Below are 23,027 nucleotides of genomic sequence, written 5' to 3' on the forward strand. Positions count from 1 at the left end.
TGTTTGAATGTTCTTTCTGATTTTAAGTATTTTGGACATGGTCTCCTCTACCAACTCCGGGCCGAACAATCTTCTATCGCCCACTTCCTCTCAACAAATAGGTGATCTGCACGGGCGCCCATATAACGCCTCATATGGAGCCATGCCGATGCTTACTTGGTAGCTGTTGTTGTAGGAAAACTCTATCAGGGGTAGATGGTAGTTCTAATAGCCCCCAGAGTCCAGGACACAAGCTCAGAGCATATATTCAAGTGTACGAATCATCCTTTCTGATTGTCCATCAGTCTGGGGATGGAAGGCAGTACTAAAAGACAGATTTGTTCCCATAACTTGCTGAAAGCTACTCCAAAACTGAGAAGTGAACCTGGGATCCCTGTCGGATACTACTGTCACTAGAACTCCATGCAATCTGACTATCTTTCGGATATACATCCTTACCAACTTGTCCAATGAATCGGTCATCCTGATGGCTAGGAAGTGGGAAGACTTGGTAAGTCGGTCAACAATTACCCATATGGCATCATGTCCTGAACGTGCCTTGGGTAGCCCTGATACGAAGTCCATGGTGATATGTTTCCACTTCTACTCCGGGATCGGTAAGGGCTGAAATAACCCACTTGGGCACTGATGCTCTGCCTTGACTTGCTGACATACCAAGCATTTAGATACAAAGTCGGCTATGTCTCTCTTCATCCCATTCCACCAAAACTGGGGTCGCATGCTTTGTTACATTTTGGTACTTCCTGGATGCATGACAAACTTTGAGCTATGGGACTCCGTCATGATGTCTCTTTTTAACTCACTGTCATCTGGAACACACGCCCGATCTTGGAAACGAAGTAATCCATCGACAGAGATTCGAAATTCTGAGCTCACTTCCTATTCTGCATCATTCTTGCAGGCTACCAGGGTGGGGTCGACTAACTGGGCTTCCCTTATTCTCTGGATTAACTCGGGTTAGACTGTTAGGCGGTCTAAACATGTGACTCTCTTTAGATCCTGAAGTCGAACCTGTTGCGTGGCCCCAATTGACCTACATTCTGAAACCATCAAGTGGGCTAAGATACCTGCACTTTTCCTGCTGAGAGCATCTGCTACCACGTTGCCCTTACCCGGATGGTATAAGATATCATAATCATAGTCCTTAAGAAGTTCCATCCACCTTCTTTGACGCATGTTGAGATCCTTCTGAGTGAATATGCGTTTCAAACTCTTATGATCGGTATAGATCTGAAAGGTTTCTCCGTACAAATAATGGCGCCAGGTTTTCAATGCGTGTATGGTTGCGACAAGCTCCAAGTCATGGGTGGGATAGTTCTTCTCATGATTCTTTAACTGTCTGGACCCATATGCTATAATATTTCCATGCTGCATCAGGACACAACCCAGGCCTAGATAGGAGGCATCACTATAAACTGTATATCCTCCCGATCCACTCGGTAAAGCCAGTACGAGTGCAGTAGTCAGCCGCTTCTTTAATTCTCCAAAACTTCTTTCGCAGTCCTCATTCCACTCAAACTTGGCATTCTTCTTTGTGAGTCGAGTTAGAGGAGCTGCTAGACTGGAGAATCCTTCAACGAACCTGCGGTAATAACCTGTCATTCCTAGGAAACTGCGAATTTCCTTAACTGATGTCAGCTTCTCCCAGCCAAGTACCACTTCAACCTTTTCAGGATTCACTGATACCCCTTCCTTCGATATGATGTGTCCTAGGAAGGCGGTCTGCTCAAGCCAAAATCCACACTTACTCAACTTTGCATATAACTTCTTGTTTCTGAGGACCTGCAAAACTTGGACAAGATGGTGAGCATGTTCTTCTCTACTTTTTGAGTAGACTAAGATGTCATCAATGAACACAATAACAACAATGAATCACGTTTATTAGGTGATACATTAATTTTAAAAGCAAAAATATGTGAAACAAAGGAATGCGATGCACCAGTGTCAAATAAAACATGAGCAATATAGTCACAGATAGTATACATACCATGTACCACATCCGGAAAGGCGTCGGCATCCTGCTGGGTAAGGTTGTAAGCTCTACCCTAAATAGAAGGCCTTCGTTGATTCTGGTTCCTCGGGCATTCTCTTGCATAATGCTGGGCACTGCCACATATGCGACAAGTGTTGTTGAGGCAGTAGCAGGGTCGGTCCCCGTGATCTTTGCCGCAGTGCTGACAGATCTTCCCACATGTTGCCCTTGGAGCCTGAGGAGGGGCCTGGATGGCTGGGCTGGGCCTTTTATTTGGTTGGGCAGGCATAGTAGGTGCTGGCCTGCGGAACAGAGCTGAGGGTCAGGAACTCCCTCCTGGCTGAGGACGGGTGTTGAAGCTCCTTTCCACGATCTGTGCCTTTGCTATGACTGCTGAATATGTCTTAAGCTCCGGTACCAACAAGTGTTGCCTGATCTCCGGGCGAAGACCCCACTGAAATCTCCTGGCCTTTCGACCCTCATCCATCAATAAAGGGAGATTAGAGAAGTATGAGGTGGTGTAACGGCCCCAGAATTTAAATGAAGATGTATATATTAAAAATCTTAAATACGAAAGAGTAATAAAAATTTTGATTAACATCCCTTACACAATAGCCAGAAACGTACTCAAATCATGAAAAAATAAGCTAATTAAAAGTGATACTCGAAATAAAACTATAAATGGAGCTATAAAGCCCTTAGGCGTTTAACTCGCCGTCTTCTTGCGAAACGGGCTCAGGAACCACGTCTTCCTTATCTGAAATTGTTAAGTAAGGAATTAGCTACACTAGCCCAGTAAAGACATCACACTATCTCACTGCCGCAGGAGTAAAGATTGGTAGAAAACAAAAACAACCAATGGAGCATAATTCATAACAAACTCATTTATTAACATAAAAACATTTACTGTCCACTTACCTCGGTGAGATTCATGAAAATAGCCTTTGAAGACAGTAACCTTATAATATCATGAAATCATACACACTTTATAACATAACACATATCATACATTTACATTTCAATCATCAGAAAACAGATTTCCTCTTTTACCAGCCTACTAGTATCCATGGGGATCCATAGGGAGTCCCCGCTACACGTGAACTATTAACATTTACAACCTGATTTCAGGGCCGTCCCCATACCCCGTCTGGTATGGGCGCCAAAATACATAAGGTCTCCATACCCCGTCCGGTATGAGAGACCACGTTCCCGGTAGGGTTCCCTACGGACCCGGTCCGTCCACCATTTTCCAGGATATCTAGTCAGGCTGTCTACATTATCCACTCATCAATTCACATAACTTTTTTTCCATTTTTCTTGGTCTCACTCATCAAATCATACACAAACATGTAAACTAGTAATTAACACCAAACAAGACAACACAGTATCGGGTTCACCATAATACCAACCATAATAAAAGAAACCATAATTCATGCATACCAGACCATAAAATGAATACATCAAACACCATGCTGCATTTAATACTGAAAAATAGATTAAACGACAACTGACCAACAATGTACCATATTCTTGCTCCATTAGCAACAATAATCAATTTCACATCTATAAAGTCACAAAATACCGTTTAATTATTTATTAAGCTTTAATACCGTGATAAGAAATAGGGTGAGGGGTCCTTACTTGTTTCGGAGTCTGAAATCGGCTCTACAGTGCTCCTACGGGCTGTCCTTAATTTTCCTGAATTTTTTCCTGGAAAATTGAAACGCACTACCGGTACCTGCACATGTCCCAAAAAATCCAAAATCAGACCTAAGGCCCCTTTCGGCCATTATCGGAATTCCCACACGGCGGCGATCTGCCTCGGGTTGGCCGTTTTCGGTCGAATTCGACCAAACTTGCATTGGTCCCTGCGATAAAACAACCCTAGGGCCCTCGGTGGGCAAAAAAATCAAGAAAAATCGAGACTTACCGGTGGCAGTGCTCTCGGGTGCGGTGGCTCCTCCGGCGTGAGTCGCGTTTTGATGTTTGTCTCTGATCAACCTGTAGAGAAAAGAACGGTGATCACAGTGGTATAAATTTTGCATCGAACCGAGGCCGGGAAGGACCTCATCGGAGGCAAAAATAGAGGAGAGTCGCGGCGGCACCGCTGGACTTCGGCGCAATTTTTCGGCCGATTGGCCGGTGGTTTGGCTCCGGTTTGGCCATAGACGGATTCAGCATCGAAAAATGAGCCAGTGGGAGAAAATTTAACTCTATTGGTGGTCGGAAACTTCTCCGGTGCGGTGGCGGGCGGCGGCGACCGGCTCCTCCGGCGTCTGGTTCTTCTTCTCTGGCGAGGCACTAGCGGCTAGGGTTTTGTGGTCAAGTGTGGGTGGGGTTATTTATACCCTTTGCCTTTTAATCTCAACCGTCCATCAAGATTAAATCTGAACCGTCCGATCACGATTTAATTGGGATTAAATTTGGGCCGTCCATCGCGATGCGATTTGGGTCGTCCGTGCCTGATTGAATCTGAGTCGTCTATACGCGTGAAATCTGGGTCGTCCGTGCGTGCGGGAATGGATCTGGGCCGTTCGATCGCGCGCACACGAATCGCCCACGTGGCCTGTCCCGTGTCAGCGTTTCCTTGCCACGCGGTGTGTCTTGGTTGGCCGGGGCTGCTGACGTGGCACAACTTTTTTAAATTACGTTTTGAGCCCCGGTTTCTGATTTTCTTTTCAAAAATACCTCCAGAATCCAAATTTTCACATCTTTTTCCCAAAATCAATTTCAATTAAATCTAAATAATATTTTTACCCAATTTTATCATTATTATTATTTTTATTTTCATTAAATTAAATTAAATTAAATTAAAATCTTATAAATTAAATATATAAAAAATTAAACTAAAAATTCAAATACAAAAATAAAAATAAAAAAAATATTTGGGTGTTACAGGTGGCATGAATGATGACCATATTTCGTTATATTATTGTGACCATGCTTACCTATATATACACCCAGATGTACAATATATATATATATATATATATATACTGAGTCAAGACAAAATTGTAAGGTAAATTAAAAAAGAAGAGCACATATCATAAATAATAAAGGAAATGGAATGCAAGATGACAGCGAAGACTGCAAGATGTGACTTTTTTGTGAATGAGAGGAAGTGGTTGTGAATGGATTTCCAAGTGGCTTTGCATGGGGAAACAAAAAGAGATAATAGGATATGATTCATGGTGAATGAAGCAAAAGGTGGAGCGAAATGGAAGAACAATGAGAAGAAGATGAGGGGTGTCGATTGAGGGAGAGAAATCATGGTGGGCATTGTACCACCTTCCTTCCCACGTAGCATGATGTATATAGATCCCATTCCCTGTAAATAGGAATGGGATTGAGGGAGGAATTCATTAGCAAGTGAGAAAGAAAAGAAAACAACGAAAAAGAAGAAGAAAAAAGAAAATCCGTGTGAAGAGAAGAAAAATTAAGAGAAAAAAAATGGTTTTTGAGAGATAAAAGTTTGAGAAAAATTTTCGAGAGAAATTTAGAGGCTAAGGAGTAAGGAGAAAAAAAAGGAAGAAATTGAGGTTCAAATAGTAAAGGAAACAAGGCTAAACCAGAAGAGTTTCAAAGGTATAAATTTTGTATTTTTATGAATTTTTTGTTTTAAGTTTTGGAGATAATTTTAGAATGTTAATTAGAAAATAAGTATGATACTATTTGAGGAATAATATAGAAATAAAATAACACGAATAGATCGTTATATTATTAGACTATAAAAATATTTTAAATTTTTTTTGAAAGTTAACAGGAGTTGAGGTAAGCGCTTATTATTATTTTATTATCCTGATTTTGATATTTTGAATATGAATTAATTACACTGTTATTCTAAAATTAATAATTTTAATTTATTATATTATATTTTTTAAAATTTTGATATCGAAATTGAAAATAAATATTGTTACGCTTTCATTTTCGAAATAAGATTTTGAAAATGTGTTCATCAATAATAATGGAGGAGTCTAGCCTCATCGTCACTTTGAACCTACCTATACCATGCTAGGAGTGATTTTGACCATATACATCGGTTCCATGTTCGGGTGTATTGGTAATATGTATATGCCCATAAGAGTTGGTCTAGACTTATTAGTAATTTGTGCCTAAACATACTATAAATCGATATGTTTGTTGTGTAATCCATAAAAGTGATGAAATTAGGCTCATCGTATAATGTAGAACTATAATTTCTTTTTTTCTATGCACGATTTTTGAGTACTCTATTTTGTACACAATATGAGATATATGTATGATTTTGTATCTACATTCTGCATGATATATATGTATTGGTATAGTGCATGATAAAATGTTACAATTCCATAGTAGATTATTTAATAAGATAATGTATGTAACCAACCTATTACCTTTTTATATACGAAGGATATAGCTGTAGAATAACAAGTATAATGGAAAGAGATTTTGTGAAAGATAGGCTCCAAGGAAATCTTTATCAAAGGTTAATGTTTTATATTTTCTTTAAAAATATAATATTTCTACAACCTTGTATTATATGTATATAACATACATATGTTTCAAGGAATACACTTCTGTCTTTTGTGAATTGATAAATATTTTATTATTCACAAGTCTGTGCTACGGTCATACCCTGTAAAAGGGGGACTAAGAAAAATGGTTGGGCCAACAAACATCCAACTCGTTCGTACTTTGGATACCCGTATAACCGTTGAAGACTGTTGAAGTGACTAATTCCTAGAAATTAAGGGGCGTTGAGAACAAAGAAATTGGTTATAACAGGTGTTTTTGATTTGTTGAAAGAGTCGAAGAGTCCGATGCTAAATTACGTTAAAGTAATCGTTTTATGCATATAAAAATTAAAATAAAATATTTACTAATTGAAAATAATACAATCTTTAAAATATTTATAAATCTTTAAAATATATAAAACATAAATCAACAAAAAAAATACAACCACTTAGACTTAATCTTACATTTGTAAAATTTTGTGCATGCACCATTCCTTTATCATAGGTACCAATTGAATTGAAAGCAGTAAAACAATTTAACTATAAACCTAATATAATATAAAGTAACAAAATTATAAACCATAAATTTAAGTAAAATTACTTCATTATCATGAAAAATACAATCAAGAATTTATATGTGATGCATTATAAATTTATACAGACAATTTATTCTGCATTTAAGAATTAGTCTTAATTTAGATTAGCACATTAGCGTCTTAATTTAAGAGATTGTTTTATATCTTACAAATAGTTGGTAATCCCATAACAAAAATATTCTTATGAGTAAGTAATGGTATACATATTAACTTTTTCTTTATGAAACATTACTTATAAAATAGTGCAATAATATATTGTAACGACCCCAAAAATATTCAAAGGAAATAAATGACAATAAAAGTGCGAAAGTGAAATAAATGTTCAAGGTTTACATTCTTTACACAATAATTTAAAGTACTAATTAGTGTTCCGGAATTCACCATTTTGAAAGAAATACAAAGAAATAAGAAAATGAACGGAAAATAAAGAAAATTAGCATTCTACTCGCAACCTTTTTGCGGATCGGGCTCTAGATTATAGTTCTATTGATATGAAATAGTTAAATAAGGGATGAACTACACTATCCCTGTAAGAATATCATACTATATCACCGACACAGAAATGAAGGTTGGTAGAAAAAATCAGAAAACAACTAATTGAGCACTAAATTAAGCAAATTTATTTATCAATAATAAAACTATTTACCATCCACTTACCATAGTGAGATTTATAAAAGACAATCTATAGAAAATAATTACATTATATGTATCATGATTCCATATATAATTGGCAATATAGCACATATTATAGTTTCATATTCAAGTCAACAAACAATAATTGTCTCTTTTTCCACTAGCCTGCTGGTATCCATGAGGGTTCATAGGGATTTCCCCGCGATGCGTGAACCTTTTCCTTTAATATTCTCAATTACGGACCATCCCCATACCCCATCTAGTATGAGCACCAAATTATCAAATCTCAATACCTCGTCCGGTATGAGGGTGAAGCGTGCTGTTCCCATACCCCGTCTGATATAAGTACCAAGTTATCAAGTCTCCATACCCCGTCCGGTATGAGACACGTTCATGATAGGGTTTTCTATGTACTCGGTCCGTCCACCATCTCCAAGGATGTCCAATAAGGCTACCGCATCATCCAGTCACTTAATCACACAAATTTTCCGTTTACCTTTAACCTTCATTTTTTCAATTCAACCGTAAACACGTAAAACAACAATACATGCATTCAAAGCTATAAAATAAACCAATGAGACACTATCGTGCATTTAAACTGTAAAAATAATCAATAGAGAATAGTTTCCGATTTTAGCTCAATTAGCAATCTGTAATTAATCATGAACACTTTCTAAATTATACAAAATATCGTATTTATTGTTAATTTAACTTCAATTCTATAACAGAGAATAGGGTGAGAGATTCTTACTCAATTTGATGCTCGAAAGGCTAAATTATTGACTGCATCCACCGGTAGTCCCGAGTTCCCTTAATTTTTCTTTGAGAATCAAAATGTGATATAAGTACCTATAAATGTTCCAAACAAATTCTAAATTAGTCTCAAGGCCAATTTTGACCAATTTCAGGATTCTGGCATGGCGGCTCCGCCATGCTCTGGCGACGGCATTGCCGCCCGCGATGGCACTGCCGCTCGCGTCGACAATCCACCTTAAGTCAGCTTATTTTTGTCGTTTTCAGCCTGATTCGGCCTATTTCGCATCAATCCCTGTGAGAAAACTTGTTAAGAAGACTCGGTTGGCCAAAAAAATACAAAAAATTGAAACTCACCGGAGGTAGGCTCTTCAGTGCAGTGGCTCCTCCGGCTCACGTTGTGGTTGGGTATTTTGCTCTGCTTAACCTGTAGAGAAGAAAACGGTGATCACAACGGTGAACAAATTACGCAGAACGATAATTGAAAAAGGCCTCATAGGAGGCATTTTATGGAATTCCCCGCGGTGGCACTACTGGACTTGTCCCACGGTTTTCGGTCAATAGGTTAGTCCTTTTATTTCGATTTGGTCATGAGTATGTTTAAAATTAAATTCTGAGTAAGGGAGAAAATTTTCACCTCTTTTGGCGGTCGGAAAGGGCTTCGGCGCGGTGGCGGGTGGCGGCGGTCTCCTTCCCAACGGCTGGGCCTTCTTTTTCAGCGAGGGGGTCTAGTGGCTAGGGTTAGGGTTTGGTGTGGTTGGAGATTATTTATATCCGTTCGCTTTTGATCTGAATCGTCCGATCACGATTAAATAGGAAGTGAATCTAGGCCGTTCATCACGATCTAATCTGGGCCATTCATCGTGATCTAATCTGGACCATCTGATCGCATTCAAATTTGACTATTCAATCGCGTTTGGGGAGGGAACGCATTTGGGCCGTTTGTGTGCGCGGGAACGGATTTGAGTCGTTCGATTGCAGGCACACAGATTGCCCACGTGGCTTCTCGCGTGGTACCGCGTCAGTGTCCGCTGCCACGCGGTGTGTCCTGATTCATCAGGACTGCTGACCGGGCATTCTACGTGGCTAAATTTCTCTAAATTATTTTTTGACCCATGATTTCTGATTTTTCTTTCAAAAATACCCTTACAAGCTATATTTTCACCATTTTTTCCAAAATTATTTTCAATTTAATCATCCATCAATTTTACTTCATTTTTACTCTAAATTAAAAATAAAAAATTAAAAAATTAAGAAATTATATTTATAATTAAATCTTAAATTACATTAAAAATTAATTTAGGGTATTACAACTCTCCCCCTCTTAAAGAAAATTTGGTCCATCAAATTTGTCTCTCTTACTCTCAATCAAACAGTTGGGGATATTTGGCTTTGAAGTCTGATTCTAGCTCTCATGTGGGCTCTCTTAGTGTGTGATTCTGCCATAGGACCTTAATAAAGGAAATTTTTCGGTTGCGGAGTAATTTTCTCTTTCGGTCCATAATGTCGACCAGTACTTCTTCGTATGACAGATCCTCTTAGAGTTAAAGAGGCTCGTGGACCAAGATGTGAGAAGGGTTCGGGTTGTACTTGCGTGGCATAGACACATGAAACACATTATGAACCCTGTAAGGTTCTGGAGGCAATGCTAGTCTGTAGACGGTGGTACCAATTCTGTCTAAGATTTCAAATGGTCCAATAAATCGGGGTTTTAGTTTTTCTCTATTGCTGAACCTACTGATTCCCTTGAAAAGAGTGACTTTAAGGAACACTCAATCGCCTTTCTCAAATTCCAAGTCCCTCCTCCGGATGTCCGTATAACTCTTCTGCCTACTCTGAGTCATTTGAATATTCTTCCTGATATTAGCTATTTTGGTCGTAGTCTCCTCTATGAGATCTGGGTCGAACAGTTTTATATCACCCACTTCTTCCCAACATATCAGCGATCTGCATGGACGGCCATACAACGCCTCATACGGAGCATGCCAATACTTGCCTGGTAGTTATTGTTGTAGGCGAATTCTATCAAGGGTAGATGGTCATCCCAATGGCCCCCCGAAGTCAAGAATACAAGCTCGTAGCATATCCTCAAGTGTGCAGATTATATTTTCTGACTGCCCATCGGTCTGTGAGTGGAATGCAGTACTAAAGAACAGTTTTGTTTTCATGGCTTGCTGAAAGTTAGACCAAAATCGAGAAATAAACCTAGGGTCCCTGTCGGACACTACTGTCACTAGCACTCCATGTAATCTGACTATTTTTCATATATATATTCTTGCCAACTTATCCATGGTATCGGTCATCCTGATGGCTAAAAAGTGGGATAACTTTGTAAGCCGGTCCACAATTACCTAGAAGTGGTAAGCCGGTCCACAATTACCTAGAAGACATCATGTCCTGAGCGTGCCTTAGATAATCCTGTTACGAAATCCATGATGATATGTTCCCACTTCCACTCTGTAATTGATAATAGCTGAAGTAGCCCACATGGATGTTGGTGCTTTGCCTTGACCTGCTGACATAGCAAATACTTAAAAACAAAGTCAGCTATATCTCTTTTCATTCCGTTCCACCAAAATCGAGATTGTATACTTTGGTATATCTTAGTACTTCGGGGATGTATGGCAAACTTTGAGTTATGGGCCTCTGTCATAATGTCCCTTTTTAACTCACTATCATCCGGAACACACATTCTGTCATGGAATCTGAGTAACCCATCAGTAGAGACTCGAAATTCTGAGTTAACTCCATGTTCTGCATCTTTTTTTAGAGCTATTAGGGTGGGATCGGTGTGTTGAGCTTCCCTTATTCTCTATATTAACGAGGGAGGGTCAGGTAGCTCCCTCCTTTCCTCCCGGGCCTGTTGAGCAACAATAAGTCTTTCCACCATCTCAAATAACTAGTCAACATCCTCTCTAAGCAAACCCTCCCGGGCTACTCGATTTAGCGGGGGTCTTCCTCTTCTCATCTATTTGTACCTGCATTTCACAAAGAAAAGTTGAGTGACAATTCATTATTTTTCAATGTTTTCTAAGGGTTTTGTGTAAGGAATAGGTCCAAGGAACGCGACTCTGATACCAACTGTAAAGACCTTGAAAATATTCAAAGGAAATAAATGACAATTAAAGTGTGAAAGCGAAATAAATGTTCAAGATTTACATTCTTTACACAATAACTTAAAGTACTAATTAGTGTTCCGGAATTCACCATTTTGAAAAAAATACAAAGAAATAAGGAAATGAACGGAAAATAAAGAAAACTAGCATTCTACTCGTAACCCTCTTGCGGATCGGACTCTAGATTCTAGTCCTCTTGATCTGAAATGGTTAAATAAGGAATGAGCTACACTATCCCAGTAAGAATATCATACTATATCACCGACACAGAAATGAAGGTTGGTAGAAAAAATAAGAAAACAACTAATTGAGCACTAAATTAAGCAAATTCATTTATCAATAATAAAACTATTTACCATCCACTTACCGTAGTGAGATTTATAAAAAAATATCTATAGAAAATAATAACATTATATGTATCATGATTCCATATATAATTGGCAATATAGCACATATTATAGTTTCATATTCAAGTCATCAAATAATAATTGCCTCTTTTTCCACTAGCCTGCTGGTATCTATGAGGGTTCATAGGGGTGTCTCCGCTATGCGTGAACCTTTTCTTTTAATATTCTCAATTACGGGCCATCCCTATACCCCATCTAGTATGAGCGCCAAATTACCAAATCTCAATATCTCATCCGGTATGAGGGTGAAGCGGGTCGTTCCCATACCCCGTCTGATATGAGTGCCAAGTTACCAAGTCTCCATACCCCGTCCAGTATGAGACACGTTCATGGTAGGGTTTTCTGTGTACTCGGTCCGTCCACCATCTCCAAGGATGTCCAGCAAGGCTACCGTTTCATCCAGTCACTTAATCACACAAAGTTTCCGTTTACTTTTAACCTCTATTTTTTCAATTCAACCGTAAATACGTAAAACAACAATACATGCATTCAAAGTTATAAAATAAATCAATGAGGCACTATCGTTTCCAATTCTAACTCCATTAGCAATCCGTAATTAATCATGAACATTTTCTAAATTGTACAAAATACCATATTTATTGTTAATTAAACTTCAATTCTATAACAGAGAATAGGGTGAGGGATTCTTACTCAATTTGATGCCCTAAATGCTAAACTTTTGACTGTACCCATTGGCAGTCCCCAAGTTCCCTGAATTTTTCTTTGGGAATCAAAACGTGCTATAAGTAGCTACAAATGTCCCAAAACAAACCCTAGATCAGTCTCAGGGCCCATTTCGGCTAATTTTGAGATTTCGGCACGGCGGCTCCTCCATGTTTCGGCGATAGCGGTCTGCCTCGGGTCGGCTGTTTTCGGACATATTCTGCTAATTATGCATCAGTCTCTGTGAGAAAACATGTTAAGGAGCCTCAGTTTGCCGAAAAAATACAAAAAATCGAAACTCACCAGCGGCGGGCTCTCTGGTACGGCGGCTCTTCCGACTCACATTGCAGTTGGGTATTTTGCTCTGGTCAACCTATAGAGAAGGAAACGGTGATCACAACGGTAAAAAAAAATTACGTAAAACGGGAATCGGAAAAGGCCTCATCGGAGGCGTTTTGTGGAATTTCCTACGGCGGCATCACCGGGTTTTGCCCACGTTTTTCAACCAATTGGGTGGTCGTTTTGCTTTAATTTGGTCATGAGTGTGCTTAAAATTAAATTCTAAGCAAGGGAGAAATTTTTCACCTCTTTTGGCGGTCGAAAAAGGCTCCAGCGTGGCCGCAGGTGGCGGCGGTCTCCTTCTCGTCGGCTGGGTCTTCTTCTCTAGCAATGGGGTCTGGCGGCTAAGGTTAGGATTTGGTGTGGATGAGGGTTATTTATATCTATCCACTTTTGATCTAGGCTATCCATCGGGTTTGATCTGGACCCTCTGATCGCGATTAAATTAGAGGTGAATGTAGGTTGTTCATCGCGATCCAATATGGGTTGTTTATCGCGATCTAATGTGGACCGTCCGATCGCATTCAAATCTTACCATCCAATCGCATTTGGGAAGGGAACGCATATGGGCCATTTATGCATGCGGGAAAGAATTTGAGCCATTTGATCGTGGGCATGTGGATCGCCTGCATGGCCTCCCACATGGCACCGTGTCAGCGTCCGCTGCCACGCGACGTGTCTTGATTCGTCGGGGTTATTGAATGGGCATCCTACGTGGTAAAATTTCTCTAAATTGTATTTTGACATCTGATTTTCGATTTTTCTTTCAAAAATACCTTTAGAACCCAAATTTTCACCAATTTTCTTGAAAATTATTTTTAATTTAATCCTCCATCAATTTTACTTCATTTTTACTCTAAATTAAAATTAAAAAATTAAAAAATTAAGAAATTATATTTATAATTAAATCCTAAAATACATTAAAAATTAATTTAGGGTATTACATATATATAGTAATTCACATAAATATTTTAATTTTTTCTTATATCTACGTCTTAATGCTAGATCATTTATAAAAGAATTTTTGTAAAATTCTTAATAGTTTTTAGTATTTCTCTAAAGAAAAACTAAAAAGACTAACAATAGTTATTTTGGTCAATCGCTAATCTCATTTGAATACTATCATTCCAACTTAATCTTATATAATTACAATTGGTTTAAAGAGATGATTGATTGTCGTAACAATGATGTTTAGGAAAACTTTAAGACAAGGTTAGCTATTTAGGTTCAGTAGCCCTAACTCACATAACCTTGTACTAAAATGGCATGACTTTGATGTAAAATCTCAGTCCATACTTTACAATTGCCAATTACCACATAATAATCTCATAAAAATTAAAAAAATAAGGAAAATCTTAAGCGTCATCAACCAAAACTTATCTTATATATTAATAATACGTATTTAAATATATACACATTAAGATATTATCTCTTATTCCTTCAATAAGACAAAAAGATAGAAATTAACTATCTTATTAGGTCGAGCCGTGGAATGATAAAAGAGGATGAAGGTAGAGGCAAAATCGCTTAGTTAGAGAAGTAAAAAGCTTGAAGGGAGAAACATAAGGTGCATGGCACGAGTGTGGAGGTGTTGAAGAGGACAAAAGCAGTTAATTAAAGCACTACGAGGCAATAAGATAACAAAGTTGTTGCCTGTAGAGGTGCTGATGCACAAGGCATAGGAGGGTTATTGACTTGTTGGGATAGGAGTCGAGGCCGTTTGTGGGGTAATTTTTTACTTAAAGTTTCCTTTTGAGTTTGATTTATTTGAAAATTATATATTATGTAATTTTATTTTTTATTGCTGGTTTTAATTGGTACTATATTAGGTCGGGACTACACTAATATAGAACTTATATAAATTGAATTTTTTGATTCATTATTTTGAGAATGGAAGACCAGATCAAGTACAGTTCAAAGTGGATTGAATTAATCAGTTTGGTCCAGTTTCGAATGCAAAGTTGAAATTTACACATCTCTAATATAAATGATAATACATATATTAAATAAAAAAACATGCAATATTTATTTCTAATTTTCTTTTAGAATTATATACCTTTAACAAATTAAATTTTGTTATTTTTATATGTTAAAAAGCATTTCACTATCTTATAAAATTGTATAAAAATAATATTTTATATATTTAGAAAATATATTGTAAAAAATTAAAACTAAATTTGCAACCAAAGTGGTTATTCACAATTTAAAGATTAAATTGGTAGTTTTATAATTTTTTTCAACTCTTTGGTAAGCCCAACTGTTTGTTTCGGAGGCGGCATGAAACTGCTCTTTCCCGGTCCACTGCTTCGGCGCACCCTGACTTCTTTCATAAGGTTTAGGGCAGACTAATGGTAATACTGATACAGAATACTTCTCTTTCTACATAGGCGAAATATGCCACCAGGTTATCTCCGATTTAACTCTTTATGTTTTTGTCATCATTGTAATATGACGTTGAACTGGGTTTTATCTTTTGGTTAATAAGAAGAAATAGATAAGTTGTACCTCTCATTTGTTTGCAGATCTTCCTGGGTTTTATTATGATGCTGAGAAGAACAGGTATTTCCCTATCAAAGGCCCTATTCCCGGTTCTTCTTCTTCTTCAAAAACGATTCATGAACCAGCTCAAAAAGCCGCCCAGATCCAGGTCCGCCTTTTCTACTTCTTGGTTTTTAAAGTTGTTACTTGTATAAACTTATTTATGTATATCTGTTCCTGTGTACTTATTCTCTTATATGTTTGTAATTTTATGTTTTTTTATAGATATATATATAGTTATATGAGTGTTTACTTAAAAATATTGTTATATGAATGTATATATTGAGTTTAAATTTTGATATCTTGACGCTTTACATGATACCTTCGCATGTAAAAATACGAGTGCTTTATTAGTATATAAGCATGTTATTAAATGAAGATATAGGTGGACAAACTTTGGTCAAAGCTATTAGAGAGAGAAATACGGTTCTTTGGCAACTGAAAACTTGAAAGGCTATTGATCATGGAGGATGGTGCTTTTCCCTTTCGGGATCTCTCTACGAGGTTAAATTGGTTTCTCATTGTCGTCTTTCAACATTTATTTTGAAATCTAGAAATCAAATTGTTTATGAGATTTCTTGAAAGTAATGCACTTGATGGTTAAGAGTGACTTCGAAGTTAGGTTTTAAAAGCTCAATACTTTTTTGAGTTATTGTTAGGGTCCTTGCACATGAACCTACAAGTCAGAAGATAGGAAGAACAAGTACATCAGAAGAATGCAAAAGAAGAGGAGGATTTGTGGAAGATTATTTATGGTCTACATAGAGTTCTCAGGATTTTTTCATTAAAAGGATACTAGTGTAAACCTGATAATGGATCAAGGGACCTTATCTATCATCGGCTTGTCATTGCAGGATTACAGTATTCTTATTTAGCATAACAAAAATGGAGATAACATGCTAATAAAACCAACTAGGACAGATGCTCAATATTCTCTTCCTAAGTGAAAAAACGTAAACACTATTAACTAACCACACAAGTTGGGATCAACAAAACATCCTATCTTAGCCGCCGGCAACAGCTAGGCATGTGCAATCACCATTCCCTTTAATTAGAACCTTGTCCTCAAGGTTGAAACTGGATATGTCCCATCAAATAATCTAAATCTTCACGTTTACTTTCTTATAGTCCCTACTGCACCTGCTGAACTAGTTCTTGTTTGACAGTTTTTTTCTGCTTATGACCCTTCTTTGAAGACAACAAATGCTTGGGACTGAATTGTGGTTGGTAGTCTTCGGAAGACTTGCATAAAAGACTTGAGATCCTTCCACATGCCTCTTGAATGGGCAGGAAAATAATTGGATCAATTTGGGAGTCATATGATAAGTGTAGTTTGTAGGCCACTGAACTTATTTTCTGAATCACCTTGAAAGATCCACCAGTTTTTAACCCAAATAATTGCTGGTAATCTCTCGCATCCATGAAAGGGTACCTTTTGGAACCATCATAACGGGCTTGGTTCATCAACTTCCACTTTCTCCTTCATAGGGTTGATAGACTGGGTCTGAAACATATAGAGGATGGTATTCTCATAGTTGAATCCTACTATAACCTTAAAAATGCGCTTAGTATTTATGTTGGGTAAGTTTCAAAGAGGCACATATAAAGAACAATGGCCACTTGCAAAATTGTTTGTTTTTATTTTTGTTTTTTAACTCGAGAGGCAGTTGGGGAAAAATCCTGGACAAGATCTTGGTGAAGTTGTGCTCCTATGTATTAGTTACTGTGAATCCCCTCTCTACATCCTTCTCCGGAATCTATAATTTAGAAAGTTGTAGGAATGACGTTCTCTTATTCCTCTTTCTATTTTCTAGTTCACTTGGATGAGGTAATACTTGACCTCACGTCAGAAGTAAGAATTTGAGAAATGTTTAGGATCCTTTGGTTAGGATTTGTGTCTGTATAGGCTTAGTGGTATGAGGTACTAAAATTCACTTGGTACTCGATGATTGTTTTAGAATAAGGATCATGGTAGGATTGGGCTGGTTTTGGGTGAGAAGTGGGTTGACAGTTGTACTTGGCGAGGCTAGAAGGGAAAGAAAGAGTGTCCTTAGGAATTTTTCTTTTGTTGCTTTGAGCATTCTGTCAATGGCTTGCTCTTGGAATCAAGTATGCTGAAATGTTAAATCAGCATGTGATTTAAACATTTAAACGACAATGCATGGTTCCCTGTTCAAGTCACAAATAAGGCTTGATTGGTTCTAAGTAGAAGAGCCATTTTCAAGTAGTGTTCAATCAATTACATATTAATCAATATTCGGTTGATTGGTCTGAGGATATTGACACAAAAGATTTGTCTAGGTCACTTTGTTTCTTATTGTTCAAGTTACTTCTTTTGTTGTCCAGCGTACTTCTCTTTTCGTCTAACTGATACCAATCAGAACGGAGGGTCCTACCTACGTACATGATTGATAGGATCACTACCGGGGGGGGGGGCGGTCAACTTGATGCAGGAGAGGCATGAATGCAGTTTGACCTTGTGGTGTTGGATTTTGAAAGGCATATGGTAGAGTCAATTAAAGATTCCAAATAAAGTCATGTGCATGAAGGGGTTTTGTGTTTGATGGCAGTATCGGATTGGAGGTTGTCTATCCTCTGTTTCCTATGTGATGATCATCAACGTGGAGCCTAGTTGTATGCTTACTCGTGAGTGTGAGAGAGGTTTGATGAAAGGATTAAGCATCGAGAGCATGGTGTTGAGATTTCTTATTAGAGAGTTAGTAACTTTCTGCTCTAATTTGAGATTACGTATCAACCTTTCTTAGAGTGGTCCTTCAGAGATTAAGGTGGGGAAGGATCTTATTGCTAGATTGGGGGGCTGTCACTGGTTTGGGTACAATATCTTGGCTTTCTACTTACGTGTGCTTCTAGGTGGCAACCTTGAGGTTGAGTCTTTCTGGGACTTGGTAGTGAAAAGAATCTCTAGGAGACTTGAGTGTTGGAAGGATGATCTTTTTTCTTGGTTGAAGGGTTACTTTAACTTGGTGTGTTTATCTGGTATCCTGCTTTATTACTTTCATTACTCAAGACCCTACAAGGGTGGCTATTAAGGTTGAGAAGATTATGAGAGATTTCCTTTAGTCTGGGGCTGGTGAATCTTTGGGAGATGATTTTGTGAGTCTGGATTGCCTTTTGATAGTGGATGGCGATTTAGACATTGGGAATTTATATCTAAAGTCTATCTTTATTAGCTAAATGGCTTTGACATTTCTCTTTTGTATCTCTTTCTTGTCACACAAGGTGATAAAGAGTTACGGATTGCAAAGGAGCAATTGAGATTCTCTAGCCAGAAGTATATTTCCTCACAAGAGCCCTCGGAAGGCCATATGGTAGCTTTATCATGTCTTCCTACTCCAGACATCCTTCTACATGGAGAAAATTTTAGCTACCCTATTATGTTTTTTATTTTTTATTTTATAAGATAAAGCTCCCCCATTATGTTTCCCAAGGATATGGTGTTGACAGAAATCAGCTTTGTAATGTTCAACCTCTCTGTAGCAGCTCCCTTTTTCTAAAGTCTCATCATGCTTCACTTGGATAGGGAACAGGGTGTCTACATAGTTTCTCTCATGTATAATCTGACCCCTTTTTTCGAGAATTATTCTTACTCTGTTGGTTGGAGTTAACTTAGGTTAGGCATAAGCATCCGATCAGGCTTTCTGCATTTGCTTGAGAAATGTTTCTTTTTTTGGTGACTTCTCTATCTCCTGTAAAGGGGAGAAAAGTCAAGAGGCCCCTCTATGCCCTTCAAAATCCTGCCCATCTCTGTGACGTCCCAGCCATTAGACCAGCCCTCCTCTTGCAATACTATTTGCATAGATGTTTCTTCAGTAACCATATGCTTGAAGCCTTTCACTATGTGGCTAAAAAACTAACACTGAGTTGAAGAAAACTAATCCGATATAATAAAGGACAATGAGAAGCAGCAATGAGCTCCTGTCACCATTGTTTTATCTCTCGTACATAGCAGATGTTTACTTCAGCAGTACTTCTATTCGAAAAACTTATTTTTGTTTCTTTGACATAATGATTAGGAATTTTATGGAGAAATTTTTTTCTGCTCTATGGGTATTAATGCCAAGTAAAAATCTGCTTGTTTTAAGGTTAAGCCTTGGCCTAAGTAGAACATGAGATTCCAAGTAAACATCTGCTTGTTTTAAGGTTAAGCCTTGGCCTACGTAGAACATAAGAATTCTAGAGAAGTAAATTGCAGAAAAGGAAAATTTGGGGTCTTATAGAAGTAGTTTCCTAAAAGAAAATAATCTTTTTTGGGAAGGAAAAAATGGGATTCATTAAATAGCATGAAGGATTGTCCAACGCAAAACAGATATGCATAGACAGAATTTACAGGTTTGTAAAGATATCTATGATGTCCCCTAAATCTTTTGCCAGATTGAGCTAGTGACCTTTAAGCAAAAACAAAGGATTTGGAATCAAACATTCGAAACTTTATTAGAAAAATGAATAACACCCTCAAAGACTCTTCTGTTTCTTTCTTCTAAATAACCTGCAAAGTAGGCAGAGGACAAGAGAAATAAGCTTCTTCCTTCTCTTTATCACCCAAGATGACTTTCGATACTCACAACTCATACTCTATCTAATCACCATGATCTGCTGCAGTTTCAAGAAAATCAAAATCATACATCAGTGATAACAGAAGATGATCCAGACCTTTTGCAGCATTCTTGCGTAGAAAACATTCATTCACCAGAATCTTGCTTTCTTCTTTTATGAGATTAGCAATAGTGAAGATAAATCCATGAGTAGCCTCCAAAGTCGACAAAACTATTTTAGTATAAGCATTTCTTCTCCAGATCTATGTAAATGGAAAAGGAAGGACGTGATGAGGGATGATTAATATGAGCATAGAGCAACTTAAGTAAAATGGGACTTTTAGAACGAAGTGTCAAAGTTTGTTCATCCTCTGTACATTGGGCAATTTACATTAGACAATTTTTGTAATGGCTTCGGAAATTTAAATGAAATATATGTATTAAAAATGTCAAATGCGGAAGAGTAATAAATATTTTGATTAGCATCCCTTACACAATAACTAAAACGAACTCAAAACATGAAAGAACAAACTAATTAAAAGAAATACTCGAAATAAGAACTATAAATATAATTATAGAGTCTTTAGGCGTCCCCTTCGCCGTCTTCTTGTGGAACGGACTCGGGAACAATGTCTTCCTGATCTGAAATAGTTAAATAAGGAATGAGCTACACCAGCCCAGTAAAGACATCACACTATCTCACCACCACGGAAGTAAAGGTGGGTATAAAACAAAATGACCAATGGAACATAATTTATAACAAATTCTTTTATCAATAATAAAATCATTTACTGTCCACTTACCTCAGCGAGATCTATGAAAACAACATATGAAAATAATAACCTTACAATATCATGAAATCATATACACTTTATAACACAACATATGTCACACCTTCACATTTCAATCACCAGAAAACAGATTTCCTCTTTTACCAGCCTATTAGTATCCCTGGGGATCCATAGGGGGTCCCCTCTACACGTGAACCATTAACATTCACAACCTGATTCCAGGGTCGTCCCCATACCTCGTCCGGTATGGGCGCCAAAACCATGAACCTCAATACCCCGTCCGGTATGAGGGTGAAACAGGCCGTCTCCATACCCCGTCCGGTATGGGCGCCAAAACACATAAGGTCTCCATACCCCGTCCGGTATGAGAGACCACGTTCCCGATAGAGTTCCCTACAGACCCGGTCCGTCCACCATCTCCCAGGATATCTAGTCAGACTGTCCACATTATCCACTTATCAATTCACATAACCTTTTTGCCATTTTTCTTGGTTTCAATCATCCAAACACACACAACATGTAAACCAGTAATGGACACCAAACAAGACAACACAGTATCGGATTCATCATAACACAAACAATAATAAAAGAAACCATGATTCATGCATACGAGACCATAATATAATTATATCAAACATCATGCTGCATTTAATACTGGAAATTAAATCAAACAATAACAGACCAACACAGTATTAGACTCGGGCTCCATTGGCAACCTAAATCAATTCTACATGTATAAAGTCTCAAAATACTGTTTAATTATTTATTAAGCTTTAATACCGTGATAGGAAATAGGGTGAGGGGTCCTTACTTGTTTCGGGGTCTGAATACGGCTCTACAGTGCGCTTACAGGTTGTCCCTAATTTCCCTGAATTTTTTCCAGAAAACTGAAAACCACTATCGATACCTGCACGTGTCCCAAAAAATCCCAAATCAGACCTAGAACCCCTTACGGCCAATATCGCAAGTTCCGGCACGGCGGCTCCGCCGTGCTCCGGTGACGGCGGCAGCGATTCGCCTCGGATTGGCCGTTTTCGACCGTTTCTGGCCGAATTCGGCCACACTTGCATCGGTTCCTGCGATAAAACGACCCTAGGGCTCTCGGTGTGCAAAAAAATACGAAAAATCGAAACTTATCGGTGGCGGTGCGGCGGCTCCTCCGGCGTGAGTTGCGTTTTGATGTTTGGCTCCGATCAACCTATAGAGAAAAGAACGGTGATCTCAGTGGTATAAAAATTGCATCGAACGGAGGCCGGGAATGGCCTCATCGGAGGCAAAAACCGAGGAGGGGCACGGCGGCGCCACTGGGCTTGGGCTAGGTTTTCTGGCCGTTTGGCCGGTGGTTTGGCTCCGGTTTGGCCACAGGCGGACTCAACATCGAAAAACGAGCAAGGGGGAGAAAATTTACCTCGATCAGCGGTCAGAAACTTCCTCGGTGCGGCGGCGGGTGGCGGCGGCCGGCTCCTCCAGTGTTTAGTTCTTCTCCGGCGAGACACTGGCGGCTAGGGTTTTTGTGGTTAGGTGTGGGTGGGGTTATTTATACCTTTTGCCTTTTAATCTCAACCGTCCATCAAGATTAAATATGGACCGTTCGATCGCGATTTAATTGGGATTAAATCTAGGCCGTTCATCGCGATGCAATCTGGGCCGTCCGTGCCTGATTGAATCTGAGTCGTCCGTGCGCACGTTTGATTTGGGCCGTCCGTGTGCGCGGGAACGGATCTGGGCCGTCCGATCGCGCGCACGCGTCTCGCCCACATGGCCCGTTCTCTGGTCAGCGTTGCCTTGCCACGCGGCGCGTCTTGGTTGGCCGGGGCTACTGACCGGGCCGCTGACGTGGCTGCTGACGTGGCACAACTTTTCTAAATTGCGTTTTGACCCCCGGTTTCTGATTTTCTTTTCAAAAGCACCCCCAGAATCTAAATTTTCATCCATTTTTTCCAAAATCAATTTCAATTAAATACAAATAATATTTTTACCCAATTTTATCATTATTATTATTTTTATTTTCATTAAATTAAATTAAATAAAAAATCAAATAAATAAATAAAAATAAAAATAAATAAATAAAATTTTTATTTTTATTTGGGTGTTACAATTTTTTCTTGTAACCGTGTGTATTCCTCTTCCTTCCAATCATTCAGGTTCCTTGTGACCTTCATCCTCCGCTACA

General features: G+C 38.4%; 1 protein-coding gene across 1 annotated transcript in view; it reads left to right on the top strand.

The window, feature by feature from the left end:
• The first annotated feature begins 15,207 nt into the window (after window positions 1-15,207).
• The window catches only part of LOC110817679 (Transducin/WD40 repeat-like superfamily protein), a 36,900-nt gene continuing 29,080 nt past the window's right edge, over window positions 15,208-23,027 (top strand). The window contains exons 1-2 of the mRNA XM_088213681.1: window positions 15,208-15,376; window positions 15,495-15,619. Of these exons, the coding sequence (XP_088069807.1) occupies window positions 15,367-15,376; window positions 15,495-15,619 (135 nt within the window). The 5' untranslated portion in view covers window positions 15,208-15,366. The remainder of the gene's footprint in view (window positions 15,377-15,494; window positions 15,620-23,027) is intronic.

This window comes from Carica papaya, chromosome 2 (assembly GCF_054855325.1).
Source record: "Carica papaya isolate Zhongbai chromosome 2, ASM5485532v1, whole genome shotgun sequence".
Lineage (NCBI taxonomy): Eukaryota > Viridiplantae > Streptophyta > Magnoliopsida > Brassicales > Caricaceae > Carica > Carica papaya.